Source organism: Pseudorasbora parva, chromosome 10 (genome assembly GCF_024679245.1).
Source record: "Pseudorasbora parva isolate DD20220531a chromosome 10, ASM2467924v1, whole genome shotgun sequence".
NCBI classification, from domain to species: domain Eukaryota; kingdom Metazoa; phylum Chordata; class Actinopteri; order Cypriniformes; family Gobionidae; genus Pseudorasbora; species Pseudorasbora parva.
In genome coordinates, this window is record NC_090181.1 from 8,286,614 (window position 1) to 8,301,660 (window position 15,047).

A 15,047-nucleotide genomic window follows, 5' to 3' on the forward strand; every position below is an offset into this window, starting at 1 on the left:
ATTTTTTCTCGCACAAACGCTTCACTTCAGAAGGTCTTTATTAACCCCACGGAGCAGTGTGGAACACTTTTATAATGGATGATGCACTTTTATAGCCTGACAAGCCAGACCCACATGAAGATGTTTGGTCTGGAACTCACTATTGGCAGGCCTCAATCTGAGGGTCAGGATAAACGGCTGTCTTTCAAAATCCCTCTGTATGCAATCGGATAGCGCTACAACCAACCAGAGCGACGAAGGTGAAGCAGAACTAGTTGAAAGATTAAAGGTGGGATAAGTGTTATTTCAAAACCGTTTTAGAAAAAGGACACGGGTCGAGTGGAATAACAAACTTGTAGCCAATCAGCAGGTAAGGGGCGTGTCTACTACTGATGGTGAGAAGAGCGCTCGCTCTCTGTGCACGTCATTATTCAAAACACACGAGTCACACCTGACGGACATTAGCCGAGAACTAGTCTAATATATGCTGCTTTACTATGCTCGTGTGTCATGTTCGCTTGTTAGTCCATTTGCGATCGTATTGTGGCTCACTTCAGAGATGATAAAGACCCGTTCATTTCCACACCGTATGGAGCATCTAAATCTCCTCACTGTGCTTCAAGCATCAGCTCACACAATGTCTCCGACAAGTAAGATAACTACTATACTCCTAATATATGTTTGCTTACTCTTTTCATGATCTATATAACCCTTATCCAGTCATAGTTGTAATATGACGTTAGTTGGACTGTCGGCTCGTGCTATAGAGTTGTTCATGAGAACAGTTTGTGTTTTGTGATCGCTATAACTCTAATCTTGTCATAATTGTAATATGTCGTTAGCTGGACTGTGTGCTTGTGTAGGCTACTATCGAGTTGTTCATGAGACCGGTTTGTGTGTGTTTTTGTGATTGCTGTAACTCTAATCTTGTCATAATTGTAATATATTTGTTAGTTGGACTGTCTTGCTCGTGTACTATCGAGTTGTTCACAAGAACAGTTTGTGTTTTTGTGATAGAAGGGATGACTTCTTCATTGAATATTCGAGCTAGATTAGATACACAGAGATTCTGCCATAGCCATGGATGCCTCTGGGTTACGTATGTGTGGGGCGGCGCTATCAAAATAGGGGCGAGACCCTTTTGGGGGTAGGGGCGTGTTTGGCTCTTCTGGCACTGCAGGGTTGTATTATTGAAAAAACAAGCTCTAGGAGTCGCACGATAACTACGTACACGTTGCGGCATTAGTTTCGGCTTTTGTTCACACAGCGCTCGTCCCGGGTCGAATACCGCAATATTACTAGGTCCCCGACCCGGGTCGAATTCGGTAATCAATCCCGGGACGTGGTTGCTTTCACACAGAAGGCGACCCGGCAATGTTCCGGGAATATTGCGGGTCCGACGTGCAGTGTGAAAGGGGCTCTAGATGCACGAAAGTGCAACTCGGCTGTCATTGTGTTAAGCCGCGCCCACCGACTCTATACACGATGTGATTGGCCTGACCAGAGTTTGGTTTTTACAGCTCAGAAGTGAATTGAGAGTTGCTAGACAACACTCGCTGCAAATTAGATTTGCTGCCACTAGGGTGCATCTAGATTTCTAGGCTAGCAATTTTATGGACTTCAAAACAGAAACAGCCATTCACTGCCATTATAAAGCTTGGAAGAGCCAGAACATTTTTCAATATAACTGATTGTATGTCATACACCTAAGATGACTTGAGGAGTAATGCATGGGCTAATTTTCATTTTTGGCTGAACTATCTCTTTAATATTTTGTTATATAATGTGATGATATTCAGGTGTGGCTTGAAATATTTTAAGTGTTTACAGAAGAGAAATATAGAAAATGACAAAACAATATAAAAGAGCATTGGATACTTTTCTGGTTGTAAGTCAGAATGGCTCAGAAAAGTTGTTTTTGACCAACGTGTTTACAGATGGCATTTTTATATTTTTATATTTTGGCATTACTCACTGCAGACATTATCCTCTGTGTGAACAAATGGGAAGGTTATTTACTGCTGGGTCAGACTAGAAGAGTGTGTCTGTGTCCCTCTCAAATCTGTCAAGAGAACAGACATACTAATCCCTCTGGACTGACGTCAGACAATTAATCATGAAAGAGAGAGAGAGAGAGAGAGAGAGAGAGAGAGAGACTTGATGATATTAATGCACTGCAGAATTGGTGAAAACATGCAGTGCTCTGCTTTCATGCAATGTGTGTCGTTGAATGAAAGAATTGAATTGGTTAATATTAAATAGTCAGCAGTGTTTAGATTCTTTTTGTTTTCTTTATATGTTAGCCCTGTTATCATCCCAAGTCTCAAGACAGAACAGCGTTTTATTTTTCATGAGAAATCGTATTAATTAAAAGTTACTATTTATTTATTTATCTATTTCTAAATACATATTTTTTTCCACTAAATGTGCAAAATTAAGTAAAAAAAATGTAAAAAAGATAAGTTGTGACAACATGTTTTTACATTGCTTTAATCCAAATAAGTTAACCAACTTTTTTTGTTATACTAGATTGAACTCATTATTTTAAGTCAGTTTAATGTAATTTAAGTTGCAATGACTTAAACATCCTTTAAACATAAAGTTGATGTACTCACAAATGTAAGTCAGCAACTTTTTTACACAACTATCCTGTTATCATATATCATGAAAAAAGGTGTAGTTCTTGAAAAGGTTTTCTAATATTAATGGTTTAATGAAATGATGTCATAAACAAGGACCCCTGCTGAACCTCATAACAGTGTGATAATGTCAAGAAGTACTTGAAAATAACAGATAATTTGACCTTTTAATGCAAGGCAATGTTAGCTTAAATACTTTAAAACATTAAAAAATATTTTTTTTAGTTTAATTGATAGTTTGACCATGACGTTAGTCATTCAATTGTTATTTTTTACATTTATTATTCAAATATTTTCAAAACCATAGAAAGCCAGCAATAATACAAAGTACTTACAAAGTAGTATTTGCAAGAACTTGTGTTTTAAACTAGATTTCTTTGTTTTATTATAGTTAATAATTCATGAAAAAATATCTATGAATATTTTGTATTGTATTAGCTTGTATTATCATTTGAAAATACGATTAACATTTAAGGTTTAGGTAAAATAGTTTATACATTCGATTATTATAATTAAAAAAGGTATAAAACATTTTAAAAACCATATAAATCCAGCAAGAATATGAAGTGCATTTTTGCATGTGTTTTTAATTTTTTATTTATACACACTTTTTTGTCAGTGACCTATGAATGCAGTCTTGCACAAAGGTTTTTTTAATTATTATTTTTTAATTATTATTAAAGTTGTCCTATAAACAGCCAGATTCACTAATTGGAATACAAAAATAAATGTTTTTCTTCTGGGGGGTGCAAACAACAAGCTGCTGTTCTGTGAGTTTTACAGCGTGTGCACGGGCAGGGTGGCTTTTGAAGGTTTTCGGGGGGAGGCGGCGGGGTGCAAGAAGCTGTTTGGGGCTTACGGAAAGAGAAAAAAACCGGCCAACCCCTTAAGCGTGGCGTTTAGGGACATTGCAGGATGCTGGTGTGATAGCGCCAGCTGAATGCTCGGCAGAAATTCTCCAGGTCTCCGTCTCGCAGTCCTAATCCCTTTAGGTGTGCTGCGCCCCGGAGAGGCTGAGCGGGCGCCCCGCGGGACCGCTGTTGTCTAGGAATGCGAGTGTGAAAATGATGGGGATTATGAGGGGAAAAAGGCTGCTGTGGGTGCCCGATGGTGTGCTATCACAGAGACACTTCGCTCCTTCCGCCGCTGTCCTGCGCTCAACTGCGTTTGCGCCCCTTTCTCTGTTTAGCCCTCCCTCCATGGGACTGGGCTCTCTATTGGGGTCTAGACACTGCACTGCTCTGCCATGAATGAAATTGTGATGCATAACATGAGAAATTTTGATTACAGGGAGATCCACATCCTTTGAAATGCGGTAGACCTGGCCTCACCACACGTGTATTTATTTCTATTCTAAATGAGACTGTGAAAGCAGAGAAAATTCAGCCGCTGAAGTGTGAGGGGTCTGCACCTACAGATAGAGGACTTCCAACATGACAACGAAAACAGACGACCGCTAGTGATACGCAGGAAGTGCCAGCTAACAATTTCAAAATTTTGTGATGCACTGAACATTTCATATTGCATCAGAGAGCACAGATTATAGGATTTTACAGTGTTTAGACAAGTATTGCATCAGGCAGCATTGCTTAGATTTATACAACAGGGCTAAAAAAATTGGGATTAGTAGGCGAAAGGACTTTTTGTCCATTGATCTCTGAACTGCATGTAAAAAAATAGTTTGTAGATATGTAGATTTTGGGTTGGTGAGTCTTGAAATTGCTACCCTTTCCTCCCTAAACCCCTCCTCTGTATTGATACTGTAATGAGCTGGGTTTCCACACTCATGGAAAACCTACAAACAGCTATGAATTTTAAAGTTAATTTCTAGGTATGGAAAAGGAATAGATTTAATTCAATTTGAAGTCATGGCCATACAATACTGTTCAAAAGTTTGGAGTCGGTACGTAAAATAATCTAAACTTCCTATCGCTATTTGGTTCTATTTGCTTTTGATGCTGCACTCTCATCGTTAAAGTGTTAGTTCACCCAAAAATAAAAATGGGGTGTAATGCTATCTCTTGTTCATGCATACCCTTATGTCGTTCAAAACCCGTAAGACCTATGACTTAAAATCTGATGGCTCAGACAGGCCTTCATTGACATCAATGTCATTTCCTCTCTCGAGACCCATAAAAGGCACTACAGACTTTACAATGCTCATCTCACTACAGCGGCTCTACAATCATTTGTCATGTGATTTCAGCAGTTTGGCAGTTTGACACGCGATTCGAATCATGAATCGATACACTGATTCTTAACGTTCTAAACCTTGTTTTGAAATCGGCCCATCACTATATAAGTCGTTATTTCAGGGTTTTTTTGCACAAAAATGAATCTCGTTGCTTCATAAAATGATTGTAGAGCCACTGTAGTGAGATGGGCTTTGTAACGACGTCTTTAGTGCCTTTATGGGTCTTGAGAGAGGAAATTACATTGGTGTCAACGAAGCCTCGGATTTCAACATAAATATCTTCATTTGTGTTCTGAAGATAAACAAAGGGCTTACGGTTGTCGAACGACATGAGAGTAAGTAATTAATGACTGAATTTTAATTTTGAGGTGAACTAAACCTTTAACATGGAGCTCATTGAGATTCTGCTCCCTTCTGGAGCCCCTAGTGGCTAGTCAAGGAATTGCAGTTTAAGTCACTTCTGTATTGGCTCCAACAGAAACTGGGGGAGGTTGCCGCTTGATTGATAGCCATCATTTATTTAGGACAATGTTTTTTTTTTTCACGTTTTCTAAGTATGTCATCGCTTTCAGACGCTCTCAAAGTGTTCCTGACTTTTTAGCTCCGCTAAAGACTTTTCGGAGATATGAATGAAGCATGCCATTCTACTCTATGGGTACTCAAGATTAACAGAAGATTAACATAAACTGCGTGTTGTGATTACCCTTCATACTCACCCTCATGTTGTTCCAAACCCGTAAGACAACATGAGGGTGTATCTTCGGAACACAAATGAAGATATTTTTGATGAAATCCGAGAGCTCTCTGACCCCTCTATAGACAGCAACTTAATTAACACTTTCAAGTTCCAGAAAGGTTCAACCTTAAAGATGTGACTGTGTGATATTTTCCCCCATCTAGCGGTGTAAAGGTATATGACCATCCAGTGTATAATAGTTTCTGTTCCTCTCAATTCTGATTTCGTTTTAACTTCTACGGTGGCCGATTTAGTCCAAGATTAACATGGCAATCCCCCTCTTCACATTTGACACGGTGCCATCGAGTGTTAAAACGCGAAAGGCGAAGCTTGAATTTACGGGTATGTCCCTCTTTGGCTAATGTACTTTCAAGATAGAGGGGCAATTTGGCGACCAGCATTCGAACCCCTCACCCGTATGAGAATACTTTTTTACTTGAAAGAAGTAAATATATATTAATGAGCACATATATTTTTGAAAGAACTAAGTGTTTTTAGCTAAGAATAAACTAAAAAAGTTACACAGTGTAGCTTTAATGTTATGAAGCGACGAAAATGCTTTTTGTGGGCAAAAACAAAAATAACTACTTTACTTGACAGTTGTTCTAGCCTGTGCCAGTGTCCTGTGCCTTTTCCATTGTAAAAACACTGCAGCTCCTGTGTCATCACACGCATGCGTGGTGGTGCTCACGTAAATATGGCCTATGATGCAATTATGTATAACTGGAGGCAGTCAAATGCAAATGTATTTGCCCATGTGTCATCACAAATCCCACAATATCCAAGCAAGCCGTTCTTGGAGCTTGATTAAATAAATGCTTTGTTTATAATGAGGAGGATGTTCTCAGCTCTGAAACTCACAGGAGGTTTTAATGGTACAAAGACCTCTTACATGTCAATAGATCAAGGCAAATTTCTCATGTCATTACCCCTTTAAGGGTCTTAATAATCTGTAAAATCTATTATTTTAGGTGACATACAACTAGGAATACGCTGAACAATCTTGTCTGGTAGTCATGAAGGCCTGGAAAGGTCCTGGAAACTGGTCCTGGAAACTGGAAAGTGTCAGAAGGAGTTTTATATGTTTATGGTTCACAGGACTAAAAAGATCACAGGCACTCGGAGAGTTTTAAAGGGAGCTTTTTGTATGCGTGTGGCTCAGCGCAGAGGGACTCGCAGGCGTTTATGTCCGTGTACGCCATACAGCGACGGATGGAGCTTTGCACATGCACCTCGAGTCACGGAATATGGGAAGAATGAATAGATTTGCCTGTGTATGTGTGCGTCTGTCTGCTCGGGGATCAGGGGAGCCGTGTGCGATGGAAGAGAATGAGCGTGTCGCTTAGGAAATGTCACACTGGGAAGATTTTGCAGGTTTTGATCCGGGCAAATTAATGCAAAACCCAGTGCAAGTATTTGATTTGGGAAAACTTTCAGGAGCGGACTTGTCTCTTAATAATAATTATTGGGTTTACATTAATTTCCCTCTCTGTTTTTCTACCACAGGAGAGCTGATCACTGCTGCTTGTGAGCTGGGGGTAAGCATTAGCTGCATTGTTTAATCAATCCACTCATTAACTCTTATAAGCATTAAGGAAGTTTAATTAAGTATGGGGGGAGAAGAAAGATGATTAATTTACTTTTCAGGCCACAGGTTTTTTTTATCCTCGCTTCTTTTCTATGCACTTCTTTTTTTGACTAAGTTAGGACTAGAGAATGCTATAATTTGCAACCCTGTTCTTCAAATCCAATTAGACTGAATGGTTAGGCGATGGCTTTTGTAAGCTTCGCCTTATGTACGGTATAAGGCTTATTATACTCAACCCCTCTCCTTTTTGTGCATGAGTGTGTGCGCGTGTGTAAGCCGCAAAGAATGAACTAAATCGGGTTAACAGTTATAATAAGTTTTATTATTTAATAAAGTTTATTACGCCGTCGCGATCCTTTTAGGGAGGCTGTGTCGGTGTCACTATGCCAGTAATCCCTCCCTCTGTCCGTGTGGCCTGCCTGTCTGCGGCTCTCCCCAGGGTCGGAGGGCTCTCTCCGGGCCGCAGGCCGCCGGCCCTCCCTTCCTGCTCCCTGGAGCCGTGGATCTTTTCTCCTTTAAACTCCTCATAGCAGGACTGCCCCCTACCGTGCGTTATGCTTTTTTCCCACCATGCCACACGCGCTTCCAGACCCGGCGACGGTTCTGCGTTGCTTTCCACGGCGTCGGCCTAGTGCAGGCACCAGTTCAGGCATTTCTGACACGCACCTCACACGTCACTCGCGCAGTCACACACACACACCTTGCTGGCACTTTCAAGCGTGCCCTTCGCGCCCCTGCCATCTGTTTGCCATACTGTCTCTCTTTCTTTTGTCCTTTGTCCCTGTGCCCCCTTCCAAGCATATCTGTTCTTATTTGCCTTGACCTCTCTTTCTTGTCTTCAAGCTGTCCGTCTTTTCTCATATTGAATAAGAATATTTATTCTGCACTTTAATGCCACTTTACAGTTTATTCTATTCATAATTTAAAATTGCTCAATTGAAAAAGTATGCTGCAAGCTAAGTAGCTAACAATATTTTAAATGGTATTTGTGGCATTTTATTTAATTGTAAATAGTTTTTTACCATTTAAGTTCAATTAACTGTATAAACGAATCAATTCACAAAAATTAATTTGATTTCTTAATACGTGCTTAATACGAGAGAGTATATTCTACATGACTACCCACTTTTAGTAGTCGACCAATAGTTGATTTAGTCCAGGGGTTCCACACTCAAAAAAAATAGCACATTGGTTGAACATGATTTAATCGTGGACAGTGGTTCCACGTGATAATACCACATTATCTTAACAACAATGGATGATGTTCAACCAGCTTGAAATATTTGTGTTCATTTAACATGAACAGATAAGTTAAGTTGAATCAGGTTAACATTCTTAATTTTGTCCAAAACTATTACATTTGATTACTCTGAAATTAATATAAAAAAAAAAACAAGTAATCCAGTTTAATTGATTATTTTTATTTAGTAAAATGCTATTTTTTTTTTTTTTACAACATTTAGAATTCTTTTTACATTACAAGATTGTATTGGCTAGATGGTTTCGTTACATCTATGGCATGCCCAAAGTAGTTGTTTATTATTATTAAAACAACTTTAATTGTTATTAGCAGATCCTCAGCCCAAGCACATGCTCTACACTTCACCACAATGGTAACGTCCAAAAACACTAACATAACACAAACTTTTAAATAACACCAAAACATTAAACATTATAAAGTCTCTCCATTTTCTCATTTCGTTAGAAATGCATAAAATAGCACTTTATTTAAACATTTACTCTCCAAATTCAGCCCATTTGCAAAGCATGATGGGAAGTGAAAGTCCTGTTTGTTCGGCTTACTTGATTTAATCATGTTATTTCAAATTAAACACATCAAGTTATGTCAAAGAGTAACGGTTTTAAGTCAGTTTAACATGAATCAATCATATTTGAACCAGAAACCTGATATAATGGTGTTAAATCAATATGAATTGCTTAAATAAAGTGAACAGCATCATACGTTTTTTTGAGTGCACATGCAACTTTATGGAGCCCCAAATAGAAGCATCCCCTGGTAAGGGACCCACTTCCTAACATATTTCTTACAATTTCATATTAATAGCTCACAATTTTGAGTTCAAAACTCACAATTCTCAACTTTCTTTTCTTGTCTTGTCTGAGTTTGTAAAACATGATTTATTTCAGTCACACTTTAGTTTATGGTCCAAATCTCACTATTTTATAACTACTTTTGCCTCAATAAACTTCAAATTACTGCTTATTAATTGTTAGTAAGGTAGTTGTTACTAATAAGCAACTAGTTCATAGTGAGAATTATAAACTAAAATAAAACGTTACCTTTAACATTTATTATCTTTTATGGTAATCGGACAATATCCCAGTAATATGCATGCTAATAAGTTATTAGCATGCATATTATTGGGATACTGTCTGTTTATTAGTACTTATAAAGCAAACATTAATGCCTTATTCTGCATTACCATATTCTACATCCCTTAAACCGTCCCAATACCTAAACTTACAACTACCTTACTAACAATTTATAAGCAGTAATTTGAAGTTTATTGAGGCAAAAGTAGTTAATAGAAAGATTTGGACCCTAAACTAAGTGTTACCTTTAACATTTATTATCCTTTATGATATTTACATCTTATAGTTTATAGCTGCCTGTTTTATGGATGAAAGTGTCGGTCTGGATCACAAAATTGCCATTTCGTATTCTTATTACGTTCTCAAACTGAAGGTTGCGCTCAGAAAGATGTTTTGTGATCCAGATAGACTCTTTCACACACAAATTATGCAGGTCACAAGTCTTAGATTGGCCATCGGAAGAACCCTGGTGGCTTTTTGTTCCAATTCAATTTGTTTCCTAAAATCCTTTTTTCCATATCTTTAAGTTTATAACCTTACTGCGACCCCCAAGGGGTCCACCACCCCAATTTGTAAACCCCTGGACTAGTCAATGAATCCATGTTTGTGAATGCAAATTAAACTTTTTGCATTAAACTTAAAAAAGAGTTTGATTTGTTTTTATTTGTCAATAGTATGTAGCTGAGTTACTTTTAAGTTTAAGTTACTTTAAGTTAGTTACTTTTACTCCCCAACACTGACTTATCACAGTTCCACAAATCTGGCTGACAAGGACTTCAACCTTATGAAATTGTTTAGAGGGATCAGTTGACTGGGACCCTCTTTCCTGCTTTGATCTTGAACTCACACTAGCTTTTAGACACCCACTTGTCCACCGAATTTCCAATCCATCCCTCAAACAACCTCTTCTCAGAGACGCTTCCTTGCTTTTCGCTCTAGTGTGCAGTGTTTCTCAGCCTGCTGTGCCTGTGTGTGTTATCAGGCCAGTAGGAGTGAGACAGCCTTTAATAGCTCTAGTCCTTATCGCTCCTTAGGGGACTTAGTGCCTAATTGCTGGGAAGGCAAGGAGACAGGAGATCAGGATTTAAGGGAGGGGGAGGACAGTGTGATGCTGTAACCCGTAAAAGTAAGGTCTGCCTTTGAAAGCTGAACTGTATGGTGGTGATTGGGGGGGTCCTTTAGATTCAGTTGCTGTTATCAGAATGGTCTGCGAGATCAGAAGAGTTTACAGCTGTGTTTTCCCCCAGGTGGCCCATCCTCCAGGATACCCTCTGTTCACCATGTTGTCTTCTCTGCTGCTCTCAGTGATGCCTCTCAGTTCTCCGGCACACAGTATCAATGTCCTGTGTGCTGCCTTTGGGGCCGGGGCTAGTGGAGCCCTCTGCTTCACTGTCTGCAGGTAGGCCACTCTCAGACCATTAGACCAAAGTACATCAATAACTACCATGTATGAGGAGCGGGAATCTCTTCTGTTCATATTCTACTACACATAATCAAAGAACACATGAGGCTCAGGGTTTTTAGCAGTTTCAGAGGGGTTTCCATGATGCGTTTTGCCTATAATATTAAATTGTAAAACATTCCAGGTTGAATTTATTTAGCATATTCATGTAACATGTATGTTGAATATTACTTTACATTACAGGGGCCTTATGTTTAAAACTTTACGTAGATTTCATCCTTAAAGTGCGTGTATGCACAAAAGCTAGATTTTGCGTATGCAAAAAAGTTTTCAGATTTATAAAGCCACGCATATGACAGAACCTGCGCAAAATTTCCTTTATTAAACCTAGTCATCTGAACATTGTGCATATATGCATCTCCACCCCGTCTCCTCCCTGAAATAACCTTATATGGAGTTTTGTCAATTTATGTAGCTGATGTGGAGTTAACTATCATTGTCTTCATATCATTACTATGCTATTAGCTATTATATTAGTTATTGATTAGCGTATTCTGTCATTATGATCTATAAATTGCTTGTGTGGAAACTGATGCTTAATTAAGAAGATTTTCATGTTGAGAAATACAGTACAAATATAAATATTGTGAAATTAAGTTCATTTTTAATTGTTAAATTTTCTATTTTAATGTATTTTAAAATTTAATGTGACCAAAGCTGTATTTTCAGCATCATTCCTCCAGTCTTCAGTGTCAAATGATCCTTCAGAAATCATTCTGATATGCTGATTTAGTGCTCAGAAACATTTCTTGTTATAATCATTTTTGAAACCAGTTGCACTGCTTATTTTAAAATTTTGATAGAAACAGTGATAAAGAAGTTCAAAAGGACATTCTATTTTTTAAATACATTTTTTGTAACATTGTCTTTTACTACTTATTTATTTATGTATACTTTTTTCCACGCTGTTGTACTACTCAGCTTGGCAACTATTCTGAAAAATGGAAATTTGGCTCCTCGAACATTAACTGCCATCCTAGACTTGGTGTTCAGTCAGCAGAAAAATGTGTCTAAACAGGCAGTAGTTGCTGCATGTATTTTAATATCTACACTTAACTTTTGCAAATGCATGCCCTCACTCAGCCTGCGTTTGCGAGCCAAGCTGCCCAGAGATTTGGCTGCAGTTACATGTCCAATGCAACCTCTGCTCTTAAGCCTCAAAGGATTTAGATCCAATTTTGGATTACAACAACCAAAAAAGTCATTTCCTTTGGCCCCCACAACCCCGCAACCCATCTTCCTTCTGTGGCTGATGGCAGTGGGGATTTGGTTGCATACGCACACACAAACACTCTTAGCTCTTAAGTTTCAGTATATAATCTATGTTTTCAATTGAAAACATAAGCGTAATAGGTTTTGATGGTTATCTGTCCGGGCTTAGGCTGGGGTTTGGACTCATGCATGTCTGTTGGGCTCAGAGCAATAGCTGGCAGGCTTGAGATGCCAGAACTAGGAGGAGGGATTGTTTTAGGGGTTTCAGAGCTTCCGGCACAGTCTGGGACTCCCTTCTGGGTTGGCATTGGGGTCCTTAGGTGCTTCGCCCGTGCCCAGTGGTAATGCTGAGGTGGCGTGCCACTCCCAGTAGGAACACTACCGGACAGGCCTGTCCCCAGGCTGCTACCCTGGCACCCAACACCACTCCGAGACTGACCATTTTGTGCCCTATACATTATCTGCCATCTTTAGGTTTAAGGAATTTGTGCATAAAGGCTTGAATGCCTGTTTTGTGGTTGCTTGCTTTATTGTGCACAATATGGATGAATGATGCAAGTTTTTTTTGTCTGGATCTATTAATTTATTTAAAAAAAACATAAATTCATATGTTCAATGACAGGAATATGTATATTTCTTCTATGAAAAACTAATTTGTGTGTGTTTGGGGCGGTATGGGGTTATAAAAGTAGATAAAGTTTTTTGGGACAAACTATGAATTTGGCTTGAGAAATCCTGACCAGAAAGCTTGCTTTAAAAGATTTTCAGTTTGAAATAGATTCAAGTTAAACATTTTTAAAGTTTGATGTTTTTTTAATGCAATACAGTCTATCAGAAAACAGCTAGATAGATAGATTTTAGCATGTTGCTAGCATGAATCAACGGATTGTTAACATTAGTTAGCATGTTGCTAGCATGAATTGGCACAATCCTAGCATAAATTAGCATGTTCTTGCACATTGCTAACATGATTTAGCATGTTGCTAGCATTATTTATAGACAGACAGACAGATATTGACACTCTTATACAGTTTGTGATTGGTGTAAAGACAGGCTGTAGATATTCCAAAACACTTAGAGACATGTAGAGAACTTGCAAGAATTTGTGAAACTATAGAGCTGTTAGACATTTTCTTTGTGAAAACTCTTTGATGTTCCAAGTTAAATTAGGTAGACAGACTGTTCTACAGTGTCTCGCTTCCCAGACGCAGCACTCCATTTTCCTTTGATTTGTCAATTACAGATTTTTTTTTAAACGTCATGGTTTGAGTGCCACAGACACTACATGCCTTTATGCTTCCACTCTGCTTCTGGGTAAGCCTTTGAGGATAGCTGACATCAATAATCATAATCGCTGATTGAATTACAAGCTAGGAAATATTTTTTGGAATTTAGGACTTTTTAAAATGACATTTCTCTAAAATGTTTAGATAGGTTGAACTTTTCTGAGATTTTGTAACATGATTAACATAGTTTGTGCACGGCAGTTGTTTATAAATAATACAATTTGACGGTAAATATGGGAAAATATACTAGTTTGTTTAGTTTACATGTTTGTAAGTATATCATAGAAATTTTTGGTGTTTTTTGGTGGTTGAACAATAAACATCCACCTAGCAACCACCCAGAATACCCTAGCAACCAAATAACAACACTCTAAAAGTTGCTTAGATCATCTTAGAAACTGCGAAGCGCTGTAATATTGTACTTAAAATATTCCCACCATTTCATTCGTACTGTACGACATACAGTATATATTGCAAATGCCGATATTTAAAACAATTTAGTTATCAGCATTGGCCGATACGTTTCTCTGTTTTGTCAATGTGTTGGGAGCGGATCTTTTATTTTGATTATATGTAGGCTTTATACTGGCTATCTTGCTTGCTAAGATATCAGCATTGACATCAGCCCTAAAAAAAAATCTATTCAAAAACGCGGATTTGTCATGAGTGAGTCATTGAATCATTCATTCAATCCATTTAAAAAAAAAATAATTTATTCAGATTAATTAAACATTTTAAGTAGACTGCAGCAAATAACATTGTCAGAACCTCTAGTAAATCACATGTTGTCTGTTCAGAATCAGGGGAGAATCGTGATCTCTCTTTGAAACAAAAGGATTGTCCAGAATCGTGCAGCTCCTCTACTAAAGAAACATTTTGATCTCTAAACACAATGATTACTTAGCCTTTTCTGTATTATGATGTCGATTACGTAATAGAAGTGGCGTGCGGCCGCCGAAGGTGACTTCACCCATCCTCCTCAGTCCCGGGTCCACCGCACCTGTGAGGGTGCACACCAGCCAAGAGCAGACGGGTCCAGCTCAGCTGACCGGGCTCCAGTGCCCACCTGTCTCGGTGCTTTTGTGCCCATATAAGGTATTTAACCATATGGTCATGACTGTGCTTTCCTCACTGGACCCTCCACCTGCTCTTAGTCACCCTATGGCTCTCTATGGTGAGCTGTGTTTATTAGCAAGATGGTTACTTTGTGAGAGCAGCACCTGCATTAGAATGTGATAGCCTGTGCAAATATGAGCATTTAAAGGAATATTTCACCCCAAAAAATTGAAATCTGTAAAATCTGTCATTTACTCCCCCTCATGTTGTTTCAAACCTGTTTTTGAACACGCAAAACGATATTTTAAAGAATGTTGTGAACCAAGTTTTGCTAAATATTTTCTTTTATGTTCCACAGAAGAAAAAAATCTTTTGTAAAGGATGACAGAATTAAATTTTTTGCGTGAGCTAGACTAAGTCTTTAAACTGTCTAGTTTCACATTTTGTTCTGGGCCATATTGATACTTATACAATGTGGGTTTCATAACTCAGTATCACTCAGTTCATAAGCTCAGTATGTTTGTCTGTGTATTTGTTTCTGTTTAAGTCTAAGGAAAAAAA

At 38.4% G+C, this 15,047-nt stretch overlaps 1 protein-coding gene across 2 annotated transcripts in view; it reads left to right on the top strand.

Annotated features, from left to right (window-relative positions):
* tmem260 (transmembrane protein 260) overlaps positions 1-15,047 on the top strand; it is a 45,745-nt gene that overhangs the window by 1,112 nt on the left and 29,586 nt on the right. Inside the window, exons 1-3 of one of the 2 annotated variants that reach the window (XM_067455039.1) lie at positions 510-629; positions 7,055-7,086; positions 10,718-10,869. In XM_067455039.1, coding sequence (XP_067311140.1) covers positions 539-629; positions 7,055-7,086; positions 10,718-10,869 — 275 coding nt within the window. In that variant the 5' untranslated portion in view covers positions 510-538. Of the gene's footprint in view, positions 1-509; positions 630-7,054; positions 7,087-10,717; positions 10,870-15,047 lie in introns of those variants that run through there. The other variant, XM_067455038.1, reaches the window with a different exon arrangement.